Here is a 16,617-nt window from a genome sequence, read left to right on the forward strand (position 1 = left end):
AAAAAAAAAAAAGTCTCACGGACTTTCCTGCCTGGGTTGGCTTTGAACTGAGATCTTCAGATCTCAGCCTCCTGAGTAGTTAGGATTACAGGCGTGAGCCACCGGCACCCGGCATTATATGCATTTATATACTAATACCCACTATGGAATACTACAACACCATAAAGAAAAATGAAATCACGTCCTTTGCGGGAAAATGGGGGCAAGTGAGAGAACATCCTACTAGGTGAGAAAAAACAAGCTCAAAAATGAAATTATTACCAAGCACTGATGGCTCATGCCTGTAATCCTAGCTACTAAGAAGGCTAAGATCTAAGGACTGCAGGGTTTTTTTGTTTTGTTTTGGTTTGGTTTTAGGACTGCAGTTCTAAGTTAGACATAAAAGACACCCATACTCACAGGCATATATATATATATATATATACACACACATACACACACACACACATTTATGATTAAACAGAATCAAGCTAAGAGACTACTCAGGGGAAGGGAAGAAGAATGGAAAAATAAAGAGGGTGAATAACTGTGTAACACACTGGAAGTATACAGGAAAGTAATAGATAAGCTGAACAAAAATTGAGGATCAATAAGGAGATGTGGAGGAAAAATAAGACTATAGGTGCATGGGGACTAGCAGGAAAGGGTTGTGCTAGAGGAGATAATAAGAGGTTGAATACTGTCTTTTGTTTTGTACCAGTATTTCCTGGCCTTTTCACTCAAGATTTGTACTCTATAACCTGAACTACAACTCTACTTTTTAATATTTGATGGTGAACTGGGGATAAAGTTTCACAAATATGGGGCTGGGAAGGTGGCTCAGTGGTAAAGCGCTTGCCTTGCATGCATGAGGCCCTGGGTTTGATTCCTCAGCACCACATAAGCAAAAAGAAAAAAGCTGGAAGTGGCGCTGTGGCTCAAGTGGTAGAGTGCTAGCCTTGAGCTGAAGAGCTGAGGGACAGTGCCCAGGCCCAGAGTTCAGGCCCCACAACCGGACCCAAAAAAAAAAAAAAAGTTTCATAGATATTTCTGCCCAGCCTGGCTTCAAACCACAATCCTCAGATTTCAACCTCATCAAGATAAAGGATTACAGGTGTGAGGCATTGGCACCCTGCTAAATACAACTTCTTCACAAATTCTCTGTATCAGTGAGCCACTGACATCCAGCTGAATACTGTTAAAACAGATTATTTGCAACTATGAAAAATAAAACAAGGAAATGTGTTAGGAATGTTATCTGGGGAAGAGCAGGCAAGGAGTATAATAGAGCAGTTAAGATTGATTAGAACACAGTATGAACATGAGTGGAAAAGTAACAATTTTACTTTTTTATTTTTTTGGTCGGTCATGGTGCTTAAACTCAGGGCACTGTCCCTGAGCTTTTTCACTCAAGACTAGCCTTCTACCAGTTTGAGTCATAGCACTACTTCCAAATTTTACTTTTACTTTACAATATTACTAATATAAACCAATTTTAAAAAGATGTAGATACTAATTTTAAGCATATACATAATCTTTCCAGCTGCCAAGGGCTCAGACTTTCCAATGATTTGGACAGATCTATATGTGGAGAGTTTGAGTTATTAAAAATTCATTTATGGCTGAGTGCTGGTGGCTCACATCTGTACTCCTAGCTACTCAGGCAGCTGAGATCTGAGGATCATGGTTCAAAGCCAGCCAGGGTAGGAAAGTCTCTAAGACTCTTTATCTCCAATTAGCCACCAGAAAACCAAAAGTAGTACTATGGTTCAAAGTGGTGTTGCGAACTAGCCTTGAGCAAAAAGCCTCAGGGACAGTGCCTAGGTCCTGAGTTTAAGCCCTTGACAAGCCAAGAAAAAAAATTATTTATCTTTATTGTCATTAATTAGACATTATTTAACAATGAATGACAGTTCTATAGTAAGACCTAAATTGTAATGGAAGTACTTACTGCATTCTAGAAACTGTTTTAGACGTTCAAATATTCCATGTAAAAAACTCTGGAAAAGAACACATTTTACAGTACCTTAATTTTGTGTTACAAACATGTACCTTATACACTGTCCAACAATACTACAATACATCTAGCAAATCATGATCTAGCACAGGCTTATAATCAGCACTCAGAAACTGAGGCAAAAGGAGTTCATCAAAACCAGGCCTAAACTACACACAGAAATGTTCTGTCTGAGCCAGGCGCTGGTGGCTCACGCCTGAAATCGTAGTTACTCAGGAGGCTGAGATCTGAGGATCACACTTCAAAGCCAGCCTGGGCAGGAAAGTCCATGAGACTTTATCTCCAATAAACCACCAGAAAACCAGAAGTGGCACTGTGGCTTAAGTGGTAGAATGCTAACTTTGAGCTGAAGAGCTGAGGGACAGAGCCCAGGCCCAGAGTTCAAGCCCATGACCAACAAAAAAAAAAAAAAAAAGTTCCGTCTCGGGGGGAAAAGAAGGTCCTTCTCTTTTTAAAATTGGGAGAAATGGCTAAACCCAAGACCTCATACATGCTAGACCAGCAGTCTGAGACCATTGTATTTTGAGATACAGTCTTATGAAATTTCATGAGACTTGTGATACTTCTGCCCCTCAATCAAAGATCTTAGATCACAGGTATGTATCACCATGCAGCAATTCATTATAAGCATGTCTTCCACAATAACTGTAGCATTTATCTCCTCCTCATCTCATTTTAATTATATAAATAACCCTTTACTAATACAAAATTATTCACTCAATCATTCTGTCATTGAACAATCCATTCTTATTCTGCTAAACTTTTTTTCACAGGTCTTATCCTTTAATATATTGTCTGACTAGTTTATCTGGCTGGCACTAGAATGTAAGCATGTTGAGCAACAACTGTGGTTTGTTCATTGCTCTATTCTACGTTTTCATTCATTCATTCATTCACTACAGCAGCAATATTTAAACTCAAGATCTTATGCATGTAAGGCCAGTGTTCTATCACTAAACCACACACATACACACATACCCCTTTTACTTCTACTTATTTTCAAATAGAGCCAAATTTTTAGGCCCAGGTTGGCCTTCATAAAGATCCTCCTACTTACATCTCCCAGGTAACTGAGATTACAGGAATACACCATCATTAACAGTATTTTGTTAACATAGGTCTTTTAAACATTTTGCATTTCTGCCTTAAAGAATACTTGTGAATAACTGATAAATGAAGAGTAACATCATAATTTCTAAAATAAAATAACATAGAAGAAAGTAATATAACAAAACTCCTACATCTATCTTAAATTTATAGAAGGGTCCAGTGGTTCTGATAACAAGGATTTTTATTCTCTTTCTCTTTAAAAAATTGTTTTAGGGGCTGGGAAGGTAGCTCAGTGGTACAGCGCTTGCCTTGCATGAATGAGGCCCTGGGTTCAATGCCTCAGCACCCATAAGCAAAAAGAAAAAAGCTGGAAGTGGTGCTATGGCTCAAGTGGTAGAGTGCTAGCCTTGAGCTGAAGAGCTGAGGGACAGTGCCCAGGCCCAGAGTTCAGGCCCCACGACCGGACCCAAAAAAAAAAAAATGTTTTAATTAGTGTATAATCTATCACTCTCAAAAAGAAAATTTTAGTAAGTTAATGGAGAGAATCAGGAAAGTACGGAATTATGGACAGCTGACTAATCTATACAGTCCTAATAAACTAAGTAATTTAAGTAATGTTACACAAGAATAGACAAAAAGTCAAATTTAAAAAAAAACCATTAAATTGTAATTCCAAGCACTTTGGTTGCCAAGTTCATTATAAAAGTCATTATCTCACTTAGCCTCCACAATGTCAAATGAGGAAGGTACTATTATTTCATCTCCGCATTACCAAAAAGGACAATGAGTATGTAACCCAAGATTTATACTATCAGAGAACAGCCAACTTACAATTTAATTCAAATGAGCCTGTTTGCAGAGCAAAGAATCTAACCACTATTGTATTTATTTAACATCTTTTCAGCCCCAGTATTTTACAGATCTTTGTGTTACTTGAAAACTCCTAAGTCTGATGAGATTATCCTCTGTCCAACAGGTCAATGTACCTTAAGTGCACAGTAAGTATAACAATGAAGGCTGATACATAATTTGAGACAGAAGACAGACTGAAGAAAAAATCAAAAGCTCACATAATACTGATAGTATTCACTGAAAACCACTATTCCACCTTGATAGAATATCATTCACAGCAACTTATTTGATACACACTGTTTTAAGATATACTATCAGTATTTGTTATTTTATGACATTCAGTCACATTACATACAATTACTCACATGTTGCTCTGTCTCATATATGCATTCACTCAACAAGGACCACTAAGTATTTATTATATAGAAAAGATTGTTCTGCTCTTGAGTGAACAGTGAATAAAACAAAGATCTGCCTTCACACACTTACATTCTACTGGGAGAACTGGAGTTATCAATTAGTTTCTTAAAAAAAAAAAAGAAGCAACAGATAGATAGGTAGATAGAGAGAGAGAGAGAGATGTTTAAATTTAAGGTTGATATATCATTTTAAAATATATACCAGCACACAAAAAAATAAAATATATAAAAAATAAATAAAATAAAATAATATACCAGCAATTTGATCATATGTATCAACATTATAATGCTGCCCAGAAAAATATCTTAAGGATATAGCTTGAATGGTAACTGACTCAGGTACGCAAATGTTTATTCAAGAATCTCTTATCAACAACTAAAAATTGCAAACATGTAAGTCTATCAACATTTTATGAAAGTAACAAATAAAAGTCCTGTACTAATTTCTCTTTTTAAAAAATTAGGGGCTGGGAAGGTGGCTCAGTGGTAGAGTGCTTGCCTTGCATGCATGAGGCCCTGGATTTGATTCCTCAGCACCATATAAGCAAAAAGAAAAAAGCCGGAAGTGGCACTGTGGCTCAAGTGGTAGAGCGCTAGCCTTAAACTGAAAAGCTGAGGGACAGCGCACAGGTCCAGAGTTCAGGCCCACGACCAGACCCCCCCCTAAAAAAAAAATTAGTTCACTGACATTATTTTCTTTTTCCTGCCAGTCCTGAGGCTTGAACTCAAGGCCTGAGTACTGTCCCTGAGCTTAATTTGCTAAAGGCAAATTAAGTGGTAGATTGCTAATCTACCACTTGAGCCACACTGCTACTTCTGGCTTTTTTTTTTTTTTTTTTAATGTGGTACTGAGGAATCAAACTCAGGACTTCATGCATGCTAGGCAAGTATTCTACCACTAGGCCACATTCCCAGCCACTCCACTGATAGTTTATAATATAGATATACCATACAATTATGAAAAAATCACAACTTATACCAATGTAACAAAAATGAGATAACTATCCACAAAATTCAACTTTGTACCAATCACTGGTAGCTCATGCCTATATTCCCAGCTACTCAGGAGGCTGAGATCTGAGGATTACATTCAGTCAACTCAGGTAGGAAAAGTCTGGTGAGACTCTATCGTCGATTAACCAGCAAAACGCTGGACTGGAGGTATGGCTCAAGTAGTAGAGCTCCAGCTGTGATTGAAAAAGCCAAGCAAGAGCACAGACTCCAAGTCATGAAAATATCAAACACTGCCCCAAAGTACAAAGAATAAATTACTTGTATTACTTACCATCACTTCCATATTCTTGTGAGGTTCCACAAATCCATTAACAGTTAACTTACGCAGTACTGAAAAGTAAAGGCAAGCTTATTTCTTCATATTTTGTCGTACTAAAATCACAGTTATAATAAAATCTCTGAATCACAAACTCAAGCAAGCTTACTCCTCTCATTTCATAAAGAAAGGTAACCTTGGCCATTTGGATGAATGGGAAAGACAGAACAAATTCAGTTCTTCTGACTTACAAAAATTATGTTGCCTCATATACCACAGCAAATTTAGTTCAGCTTATAGAATTGCTAATACTTCTCTAAAATAGTTAAAATTAAAGTTGTCACTTCTATTAATTTTAGAAATAAGTAAAAACCTTTATTTAGTTTTAGCTCACATGGAAATTTAGTATCCTCTAAAAGGGATATAAAATTTAAACAATTTCCAAATATGGAAGACTATAGTGCTCAATCATAAACATTATATTTTATGAAAAACTAGTGTGCATAAAGAGACATGTAGAGCAACATTTAAAGTCAGAAATAAGTTTAAATCTTTTCTATACTATCTTTATCTGAATTATTTGGGCAAATTTGCTAGATCTCACTTTCTTCATCTGTAAAATATGGTTAATAAATATTTCTTAAAGGACTAAATAGCATAATAACTGTAACTTCTTAAAACAATTTCATAATAAGCATACTGACAAGATGGGACAAAATCTTAAATAACTATTGCTATTTGTATTACTGAAAAATTATCCTGAAAATTACTATTAATGTTCAAATGGTGAAGTCTAAAATCAGGGTATTAAAACAAGGCTAGCGTATAAATGTTCATAAAATTGTCCTTCAGTAAGACACCATCTATCATCTACAACTCAGAAATAACTACATCATTATAGGAAAAGTACAGGTCAAAGTTGAGTCCCTTAATCTGGACCTACAGTTTATTACAGCAGGATCTTGGTTTATATTACCTGGGGAATACATCCTCTTTCTCTTTTATTGTTATTTAACTTGCACTTTTCTTTTAAGATAATGGTTCAACTATCATCTCGGACAAATTTTTTTCTGACCCTATCATCAGTTATCATAACACTATGAGGTTGCTTTCAAAGTTGTCCTTTTCCACATATTCATATGGTCTTTTTATTATATGTCTCATGTCTCCTCAGAATAAATACACATGGATATAAATATAGTCAGATAACATGTAACCAAAACTCTGGTCCTACGTTTTTCATTTTAGGGCAAAATATTTGCAAAAGTAACATATTCTAGGGCAAGGTGCCTTAAAGAAAAGTTAGTAGGTATATAATACTTTGAGACAGGAAGACATTTAAACAATATAAAACAGACTTAAATCTAAAGTACTGAAAATTCCTTAACCACTAAATATAGCATTATGCACAATTTTGTATATAGCCTTGTATCAACTTCTAATTCTTTTTAAATAGAATTTCTCTCCAAGAAATTAAATCTTTTCCTTAAAGATGGTGACAAACAGGTGTAGCAGCACACACTTGTAATCACAGTGACTCAGAAGGCACAGGCAGGTGTCTTGTAAGTTCAAGACCAGCCTGGACAAAAACAGTCAGACCTTCAATTCAAACGTGAATTAAAAAGCAAAAGGGTTGGGAGTATAAGTGAAGTAGTAATGCGCTTACTAACCATGTTCAAGGCCCTGCACTTACCTTTAGCACCAGGATGAGGGGGAAGCCTGGAGAGATTCTGATAACAACAAAATTTCTGTACACTGAATACTCACAGGATAGGGGATTTTACTATGGTTAATACAAGAGATATATTAAGCTAGTGCCAACAGTATGTGGTAGGATTCCAAGGTTTAACAGTAAGTTTGATAACATAGCTTTTTATTTATAATAAAACTATGTCCATAAATAAAAAATGGGCCATACTATAAAGAAAAGTTGGATGAGACTAATAATACTAATAAAAAAAACTAAAAGGGTCTTAGCAACCAGAACTGATTCTATAACAGGGACTAAGAGAAAGAAACAAATGTGTATGTTTTAGAAATCAAAGGAACATCAGAAAATATTCATTAAGATAGTAATTCAGCAGCCAGACGCTGGTGTCTCAATCCTAGCTACTCAGAAAGCTAAGATCCAAGGATGAAGGTTCAAAACAAGCTTGGGCAGAGAAGTCTGTGAGGCTCTTTATTTTCAATTAAACATTAGTAAGTCAGAAGTAGAGCTGTGACTCAAGTAGTAGAGTGCCAGATTTGAACTGAGGAACAGTGTCCAGCCTGAATTGATGCCTCAGTACATACACACAAAAAAACTCTTGGAAGGTGAAATGGCAATATTATGGTATGGAATGCTGGTTAGCAGGATATAGAAAGGCAAAGGCCAAGATGTCATTTCACAGAGCCAAAGTACAAGCATGAAAATTCCTTGGGGAAAGGTGAGCTGGAAGCCTATAGCTCAGTCAAACCTTCAGAATTTTAAGACAGTTAACAGGACAATGATTAAGTGTAAATACCTAGAATGAGTAAAGATGGAAATAAAAAGTAAAGACACACAAAAAGAACATATTCAGAGGCATGAGGAAAATGAAGTGGGTAATAGAACTTATGCACTTCAACTGAGTGTTGGTACTTTTCTATTTTAAATCAAGGTAGAAAAAGAGCTATCCTCACAAAAGAAAAGCTTTTGTCTTTCAGGAAAAAAATGAATCCCTTATTTCCTAGTGCAATCAAAACAGAAATCCAGTCAAAGGAAGTATCTGGTGACTTTTGAAATATGCAATAAATGGATTAAACTTATTAATATATAGAGTATACTAGTACCTTTTAATGATAATAATGTTCGTTCTAATGAACTTTGAACTGCAGCTTCATTGCCAGAAGAAATTTGTTGCAGAAATGTGTCTGTATGGTGATTCCACAGAGAACAGGCAAAAGTATAAATTCCAGAAGCTAACTGCAAAGAAATAGTACAGATTTATTCACAACATATATGTTTCAGTAACAAATTAGATCTATAGGGGCTGGGAAGGTGTCTCAGTGGTAGAGCGCTTGCCTTGCATGCCTGAGGCCCTGGGTTCGATTCCTCAGCACCACATAGCAAAAAGAAAAAAGCTGGAAGTGGCGCTGTGGCTCAAGTGGTAGAGCGCTAGCCTTGAGCTGAAGAGCTGAGGGACAGCGCCCAGGCCCAGAGTTCAGGCCCCACCACCAGACCCCCCCCCAAAAAAATTAAATCTATAAAACAATACATTTTGGCTTTACAAATAAGAACACATTTCTAATGAGTTCTGAAATAAGTAAATATATAACACTGTTTCAAACATTTTAGCCACAATGCTCAGTAATAAGTAAGCAATAAGCATATTTTACACTGATGAATGCCCAGCCCGAGCTACCCAGGGTCTTTCCCCTGTCTCCAAGTGAGGGAAAAAAAATTGAGACATAAAATGGTAGAATAGCTTGTCCAAATGAAAACACACCTCCTCAATAGTAACTAGCAAGTAAATACAGTACTTGAATAAGAGATTTACATTATTTGTACAAAAATATGAACTCTGAGGATAAAGATACTATACAGCTGGGCACCAGTGGCTCACGCCTATAATCCTAGCTACTCAGGAGGCTGAGATCTGCGGACTGCAGTTCAAAGACAGCCCAGGCAGGAAAATCCATGAGACTCTTATCTCCAATTAACTACCAGAAAACCTACAAGTGGCGCTGTGGCTCAAGTGGTGCTCGCCTTGAACTGAAGAGCTGAGGGACAGCACCCAGACCCAGAGTTCAAGACCCACAACCGACAAAAAAAAAAAAAAAGAAAAAACTATACAACTGAATTGTGATAAAAATTTCCTTCTATAACTACAAAAAATAGGAAATATAGGAATACATTCTTTAACAACTTCTTAAAGAAGTTGCACCTATGCCCTTTTATTCTATTCTTTGCAAGATTTTCCTATCATGACAAAAAGAAAAAAACTATACCCCATTATCACAACCATAGTATTTTTAAATCATGCCAGATTTACTTTTTAAAATATTTTATAATGAAGTAAAAGGACAGAATTATTTTAACAATTGTCATTTTTCAGGATCTACTTCTGGTACCAGGAAAGCATTATTTTACAGAACCCACTACCTGCGTACAAAGAGTATAAATTATAAGGTAAAAATTATATTTATAGTAACTATAAAATCATCCCCAAACAAAAATATTGAAGAGCATCTCTGAATATTGTAGAAAGGTTCCTAATGTCACAAGATTACCATAAAAGGAACATTCTTTTGTATGATAGATCCAGTCATGAGACCAGAAAAGCTACTACGTAAAAGGTCAAATTTGGAATCTTTACTGAGTGCTAGCAGGTAGCAGGGGGCTCCAGTCACAAAGCCCTACCACTAGCGTGCCAATAAATACTCCAAATTTGGCCTTTTAAGTGGTGGCTTCTTTGTTCTCTCAAATGATCTGCTATATAATAATTTTTATCATAATAGAATCAAAATATTTAGTAATAAAGCACTTTTGTTTCATGAAATCTTTGTCATTTGACTCTAAATACAAATGTGAGGAAGTTTGGTAATTGTTAAGATTCATTCCACCTGAAGTAATTTTCTTCTGTGTTGGAAATTTTCATTCTTTTTTCTTCTTTTGGCAGTACTACGATCCGAAGCCAGAGCTTCCACCTTGCTACACTTGTGTGATACTGTAGAGCCACTCCTTCAGCACAATTTTAGGATAGGATGTTCTTTTCACCAGGGCACATATCTGAGTTGCATTCCCCCTCCTTTATGCTTTCCATTGTTGCTAGGTTTATAGGCATGTGCCATCAGGGACAACTGCCCTCCATTATGCACAAGCCAGCCTGAAACCTGAATCCTCTCAATCCTACCCTTATAGGCATGTGCCACTACACGCAGCTAAAAATCGAGAAGAGATCTGTGAACTGAAGTCCAACTCTAACTCTTCAGTTTTTTTTGGCCACATACAGAGACAGCATCTCAATATAAATAAATAATCAAAGGGTTAAAAATATTAATGGTAATATTAGATCTTGATGTATTCTTTCTCTTACTGGCCCTGAAAAGTAATTCTTAGAATGAAAGTAGTACCTTGGGTAAGGAGAATGGTTAAGAAAAATGTATAAACATGATGTCATGTAACAGATATTTCTCAATAAATTATTGAACTCGATACAGAAATAAAGAAATAGCATTATGACCTACAGGTATATTCCATATTTCCTATTTCAGTTTTGGAGCTAAGCACTACACAAAAACATCAGACAGCTAGGCGCCAGTGGCTCACACCAGGAATCCTAGTTACTCAGGAGGCTGAGACTAAGAATCATGGTTCAAAGCCAACCCCAGGCAGGCAAGTCCATGAGACTCTTTTGTTTTGTTTTTTTGGGGTTTTTTTTGGAGGGGTCCGGTCGTGGGGCCTGAACTCTGGGCCTGGGTGCTGTCCTTCAGCTCTTCAGCTCAAGGCTAGCGCTCTACCACTTGAGCCATAGCGCCACCTCCGGCTTTTTTCTTTTTGCTTATGTTGTGCTGAGGAATCGAACCCAGGGCCTCAGGCATGCAAGGCAAGCGCCCTACCACTGAGCCATCTTCCCAGCCCCAAGTCCATGAGACTCTTATCTCCAATTTAATGGAAAAAACTGGAATTGGTGCTGTGGCTCAAGTGGTACAGCACTTAGCACTTGCCTTGAGCTGAAGAGCTGAAGGACAGCACCCAAACACAGAGTTCAAGCCCCACAACCGACAAAAAAAAAATGAGAAAATCAGTAAGATAATATGCAAACAAACTAACAAAACACTATGTAAACCTATAATAATACTTCATTTTCTATTTCTAAACCAGGAGAAACAGTGCCACCCACTGGCTGTTGGGTGACTTTAACTGAAAAAGAATTCAGACTGTATAAAAAGCAAACCATTTAATTAAGATTGATTTATTTCAACATCTTGGATATTCTTAAATATTTTTAACTTAAGGACCACTGCTCTCACTACTTTCCCTTATGAAAAAGTTAATACCAAAAAAGTTTTAATCAGCCATGTAATGTCACTAGTACCAATACAATAAGTTATATGCACCAAAACATGCTTTAGTCTTTATCTAATCAGCCATATACACAATCAAAAGTATAAAAGGTAGGACACGCCAGAAGATACAAGAACTAGTTTTCTTCAAGCCAATGGTATGAAGAAAGATACACACACACACACACACACACACACACACACACACCAATACTACCTTAAAAGCTTTTTGAGATATCTCAAAAATACAATCTGCAATATTCATTTTCAGACAAACCACCAGTAAAAAAATGTATGGTTTAGTCAGGCATAAGTAGTTCATACCAGCTTCAGTTCTTGCTATTTTGCCCAGGCTGATCTCAAGTGATATAGCTACCTCGGCTTCCTGAGTAGCTGGGACTATATGTATGTATACTACACCTGTCAAAAACTAATGTAAACATAGAAGATCTGAAAGTCCAAGATTATACAATGTTCATCTCCCTCCACCTTTCCTTAAACTATTCTCAAAGAAAAGGCAGTATAGGACCGGGAGCTGGTGGCTCACGCCTGTAATCCTAGCTACTCAGGAGGCGGAGATCTGAGGATCACGGTTCAAAGCCAGCCCGGGGAAACAAAAGTCCATGAGACTCTTGTCTTCAATAAACCACTAGAAAACCGGAATGGCGCTGTGCCTCAAGCGGTAGAGCGTTCACCTTGAGCTGAAATGCTGAGGGATAGCGCCCAAGCTCAGAGTTCAAGCCCATGACCGACCAAAAAAAAAAAAAAAAAGAAAAAAAGAAAAGGCAGTATGCCCAGGACAAAGTAATCCACAGAACAAAATGTTAACAAAGAGCCCACAATAAATAAATAAATAAAAGGGATTACAAAAAGAACCAAATCAGGACAAGTGCAGGTGGCTCACACCTATAAACTACAAAAACTCTTCTACTGTATCTTTTCTGGAAAGCATGCATTATCAACAACTTAAATAGTTTCTTGAGCCTTACCATATAATCACACAATAAGATCTCAACGCATATACCTTCAGCAGTCCAAAATTACCAAAGATAAGCAAAAACACTAACAAAAACTGTGATCTACAAGTATTACATTATACAGCCCACATATGATAAGCAAGATAAAAATCACTTATTACATAGGATTCTCAATGCTCACAAATGGTGAGACCTAAAGAGGATAGTCTTAGTAGAGAATCACAAAAGTGCAGTGCTTAAGCACCTCTTCCTAAGATATGGAAGTAAAGACTTCAAAATTTTTTTCCTCTTCTGATGATTGTCTTCTTGACCTTATATAAGGTGTATTCACATGTATATCTTTGAGAGGGTAGAAAGGAGGGTACAGAACACAAGAAAAAGAGCAAGAAAGTACAGTAGTGGAGTTCACTAGACATCAAAAGGGACTAGGAGAGAATGAGGGAACTGATGACACTAAATAAAAGGAAATGTACTCATCACCTAACTTATGTAAATGTAACCCCTCTGTACATCACCTCTATAATAATATTTTTGGGGGTCCGGTCGTGGGGCCTGAACTCTGGGCCTGGACGCTGTCCCTCAGCTCTTCAGCTCAAGGCTAGCGCTCTACCACTTGAGCCACAGCACCACTTCTGTCTTTTTTCTTTTTGCTTATGTGGTACTGAGGAATCGAACCCAGGGCCTCGTGCATGCAAGGCAAGAGCTCTACCACTAAGCCACCTTTCTAGCCCAATAATAATTTTTTTAAATCACTCTTTTATAAAGTAAAAAAACGGTCAAAAGTACCAAAGCCAGGGATTAGAGAAAAGAAAGTGGGTCCAAAACATAGTGGCTCAACAACTAATAAACAAATACCCACCATTCCCTAGCGGTACTTCTGTATGGATCATTTACATCAACTCTACTTCCTATTGCTCACCATAGATTCATTTAAAAGATTATGTTATCTGAAGTACTTCAATAATCTCAAAGAGTGTCTTTGCTTTCAAACTGTTTGCTATCAACCAACTGTATTTGCATCACTTCACAGTTCACAATTAGAATTTATTCAATGAAGCATTAACCGAGAAGTAAAGCTGTATTTACTTTCATACAAATAGCAATGTCTCCAGAATCAAATTTAACTCTGTGGCTCAGAGGCAGTGCCCAACTCCACAATACACATACACACACATACATACACACACACACATACTCAAGGTAAGGCCTAGTGGAAAGTCCTTAGCCACCGAAGGAGATGATGGACCTAAGGCTCTCTTTCTGCTTCTTGACTTTAGCTGTGAGTACTTCCTCTGACATGTGCTGCAGACATGATATATCTCCTTGCCTCCAACCCAAACCAATGGGGTTATTCAACCTTGGGCTAAAAATCCAAAACTATGAACTAAATAAACCTTCTTTTTCATTAAAAAATAAATAACTATGTTGAACAACTTACATCATAAAACAGTTTTCTATCAGCAGCCAGTCGTTTAGATGCCAGTGTCTTGGTAACATGATAGAAGGTAAGTAATGCTCTGTGCTGTCGAAGATCATCTTGAATTTTAACAGACTCTATAAGAGTGGGAATCAATTCAGGCCATTGTCTAGGACAATCTAACCGAGCAACTTTTGCAATCAGTACTGCAATCTGAGTTGCAATCTAGAGGGAGAAAAAAATCAATCATCATAAATAAATAGAAGAAATTAAAGTACTGTCAGAAATGTTCAATAAATAAAGTCAATTTCTACTGAGTAAGACTACCATTATTTAAAGATTTGCTTGAAATACCAGCCTAAAAACTGAGGAAGAAGCTGGGCACCAGTGGCTCACACCTGTAATCCTAGCTACTCAGGAGACTGAGATCTACGGAATACAGTTCAAAGCCAGCCCAGGCAGGAAAAGTCCATGAGACTCTTATCTCCAATAAACCACTAGAAAACCAGAAGTGGTGCTGTGGCTCAAGCGGTAGAGAGCTTGCCTCGAGCTGAAGAGTACCGGGACAGCGCCCAAGCCCAGAGTTCAAGCCCCACGACTGACAGAAAAAAAAAAAAAAAAAAACCCGAGGAAGATGCCTGACACCAATAGCCCATGCCTATAATCCTAGCTACTCAGGAGGCTGAGATTTGAGGGTCACAGTTCGAAGCCAGCCTGGGTAGGAAAGTCCATGAGACTTTCCTCCAATTAATCACCAGAAAAACCAGAAGTAGCGCTATAGCTCAAAGTGGTAGAATACTAGCCTTGAGCAAAAGATCTCAGGGAAAGAGCCAGGGTTCAAGCCCCAAGATAACAACAAAACTGAGAAAGTTAAAAGTTTACAAATACACTGTGAAATAACTTCTATATTTTAATTAATAAACAGTCAAATATAACCAAAAAGATTCTTAGAAGACGATGGGACAGTATCAGGCTTTGAACTCAGGGCCTTGTTCTTGCTAGGCAGATGCCACTGAGCCATGCCTACAGCCCCATTTGTACTGGTTATTTTGAGATATAGTCTTGGTTTTGGTTTGGATTGAATGCTCTTCTATTTTATGCTTCTCCCAGTAGTGGCATGTGCCCTACATCCAGCTCCTGTCCATCAATATAGAGTTGAGTGATCTTTGTCCCCAGGCTGGCCTAGAAATGTGATAAGATTTGCTAAGATTACAGACATAAGCTACCATACCCAGATAACCAAAGTTCTTAACAGCTACAAGAGGACCTCAACATTTAAGAACCAGTAGAGAAGCTATGCATAAGTATCACAAATGAAAGTAATGATGTAATATTTCATTGGTTAATATCATGAAACAAAGTAGATATAGCAAAGAAGAGAAAGTTGAGAGAATAATTCATTTTGTCACTAACCTGGTTTATTGGTTCATTGAAGTTGGTGATGAGCCCTGCACGCAATGTACATTTCTCCTCCTCTGAGAGAGCACTACAAAAGATAAATTTATCACAAATAAAGTCACCTAACAATAAAAAGACTTAAATATGAGACTAATTGGTTTGGGCAAACATGTAAATCATTTCCACTACTTGAACACTTGGTAATCAGAGGCCAGTTCTTTCACAAATAAATAAAAAAGAGCAAGGCACCAGTGGTTCACACCCATAAACCTAACTACTCAAGAGGCTGAGATCAAAAGATCACAGATTGATGGCAGCCTGGGTAAAAAAGTCTGTAAGATTCTATCTCCAATTAACCTGCAAAAAACAGGGATAGGAGCATGGGTCAAGTGGTATAAAGCCAACAAGAAAAGTAAGAGTATATATAATAAGCACTCATTCTTTCCATGAATGGGTTCATTATTATCCTTCTTGAGTTTTGAAAGGAATACAATGGGGGACTCATGGAACTTACTGAGGTGCTACACGTCTCCAGTAACGATCAATTCCATTCTTAAAGTATAGCACAGCAAGCCACCTTACATTTATATCTAAAGTATGGTTGGTGAAAATATTCTGTGAATAAAAAATATTAGAATAAAAATGAAATCATTTTGAAGTATATTAATACACCCACTATAAAGCATGGATAAACATAATTAAATGTTTTAAGTAGTATCATTATATAAAGCACCAGTGATGAGCAAGCAAGCTAACCTACCTTGACACCATTGAGTTCAAGCCGAATACCAGTTAAAAAGACATCTCATCAATATATATATATATATATATATATATATATATATCACATTTATATTTTCTAAATACATGTGCTTCTATAATTCATACAATGAAGCATGCCTATATAATCAAATGTGGTGCATATGCCTAAAGTCTTAGAAATAAGGAGTCTGAGTGAGGAACATTACGAGTTCAAGCCAGTCTGAATAAGAATTTGTTGAGTAGGGGCTGAGAAGGTGGCTCAGTGGTAGAGCGCCTGCCTTGCATGCATGAGGCCCTGGGTTCAATGCGTCAGCACCACATAAGCAGAAAAAAAAAAAGCTGGAAGTGGTGCTATGGCTCAAGTGGTAGAGCGCTAGCCTTGAGCTGAAGAGCTGAGGGACAGCACCCAGGCCCAGAGTTCAGACCCCACGACTGGACCAAAACAAGAA

General features: G+C 37.3%; 1 protein-coding gene across 1 annotated transcript in view; it reads right to left on the reverse strand.

The window, feature by feature from the left end:
- Ipo11 (importin 11) overlaps nt 1–16,617 on the reverse strand; it is a 129,334-nt gene that overhangs the window by 95,561 nt on the left and 17,156 nt on the right. Inside the window, exons 3-8 of the mRNA XM_013025287.1 lie at nt 15,921–16,021; nt 15,422–15,494; nt 14,030–14,233; nt 8,399–8,531; nt 5,603–5,661; nt 1,931–1,979 (exon numbers count right to left, since the gene is read on the reverse strand). Coding sequence (XP_012880741.1) covers nt 1,931–1,979; nt 5,603–5,661; nt 8,399–8,531; nt 14,030–14,233; nt 15,422–15,494; nt 15,921–16,021 — 619 coding nt within the window. The remainder of the gene's footprint in view (nt 1–1,930; nt 1,980–5,602; nt 5,662–8,398; nt 8,532–14,029; nt 14,234–15,421; nt 15,495–15,920; nt 16,022–16,617) is intronic.

Source organism: Dipodomys ordii, unplaced genomic scaffold (genome assembly GCF_000151885.1).
Source record: "Dipodomys ordii isolate 6190 unplaced genomic scaffold, Dord_2.0 Scaffold83, whole genome shotgun sequence".
In the NCBI taxonomy this organism is placed as follows: Eukaryota; Metazoa; Chordata; class Mammalia; order Rodentia; family Heteromyidae; genus Dipodomys; species Dipodomys ordii.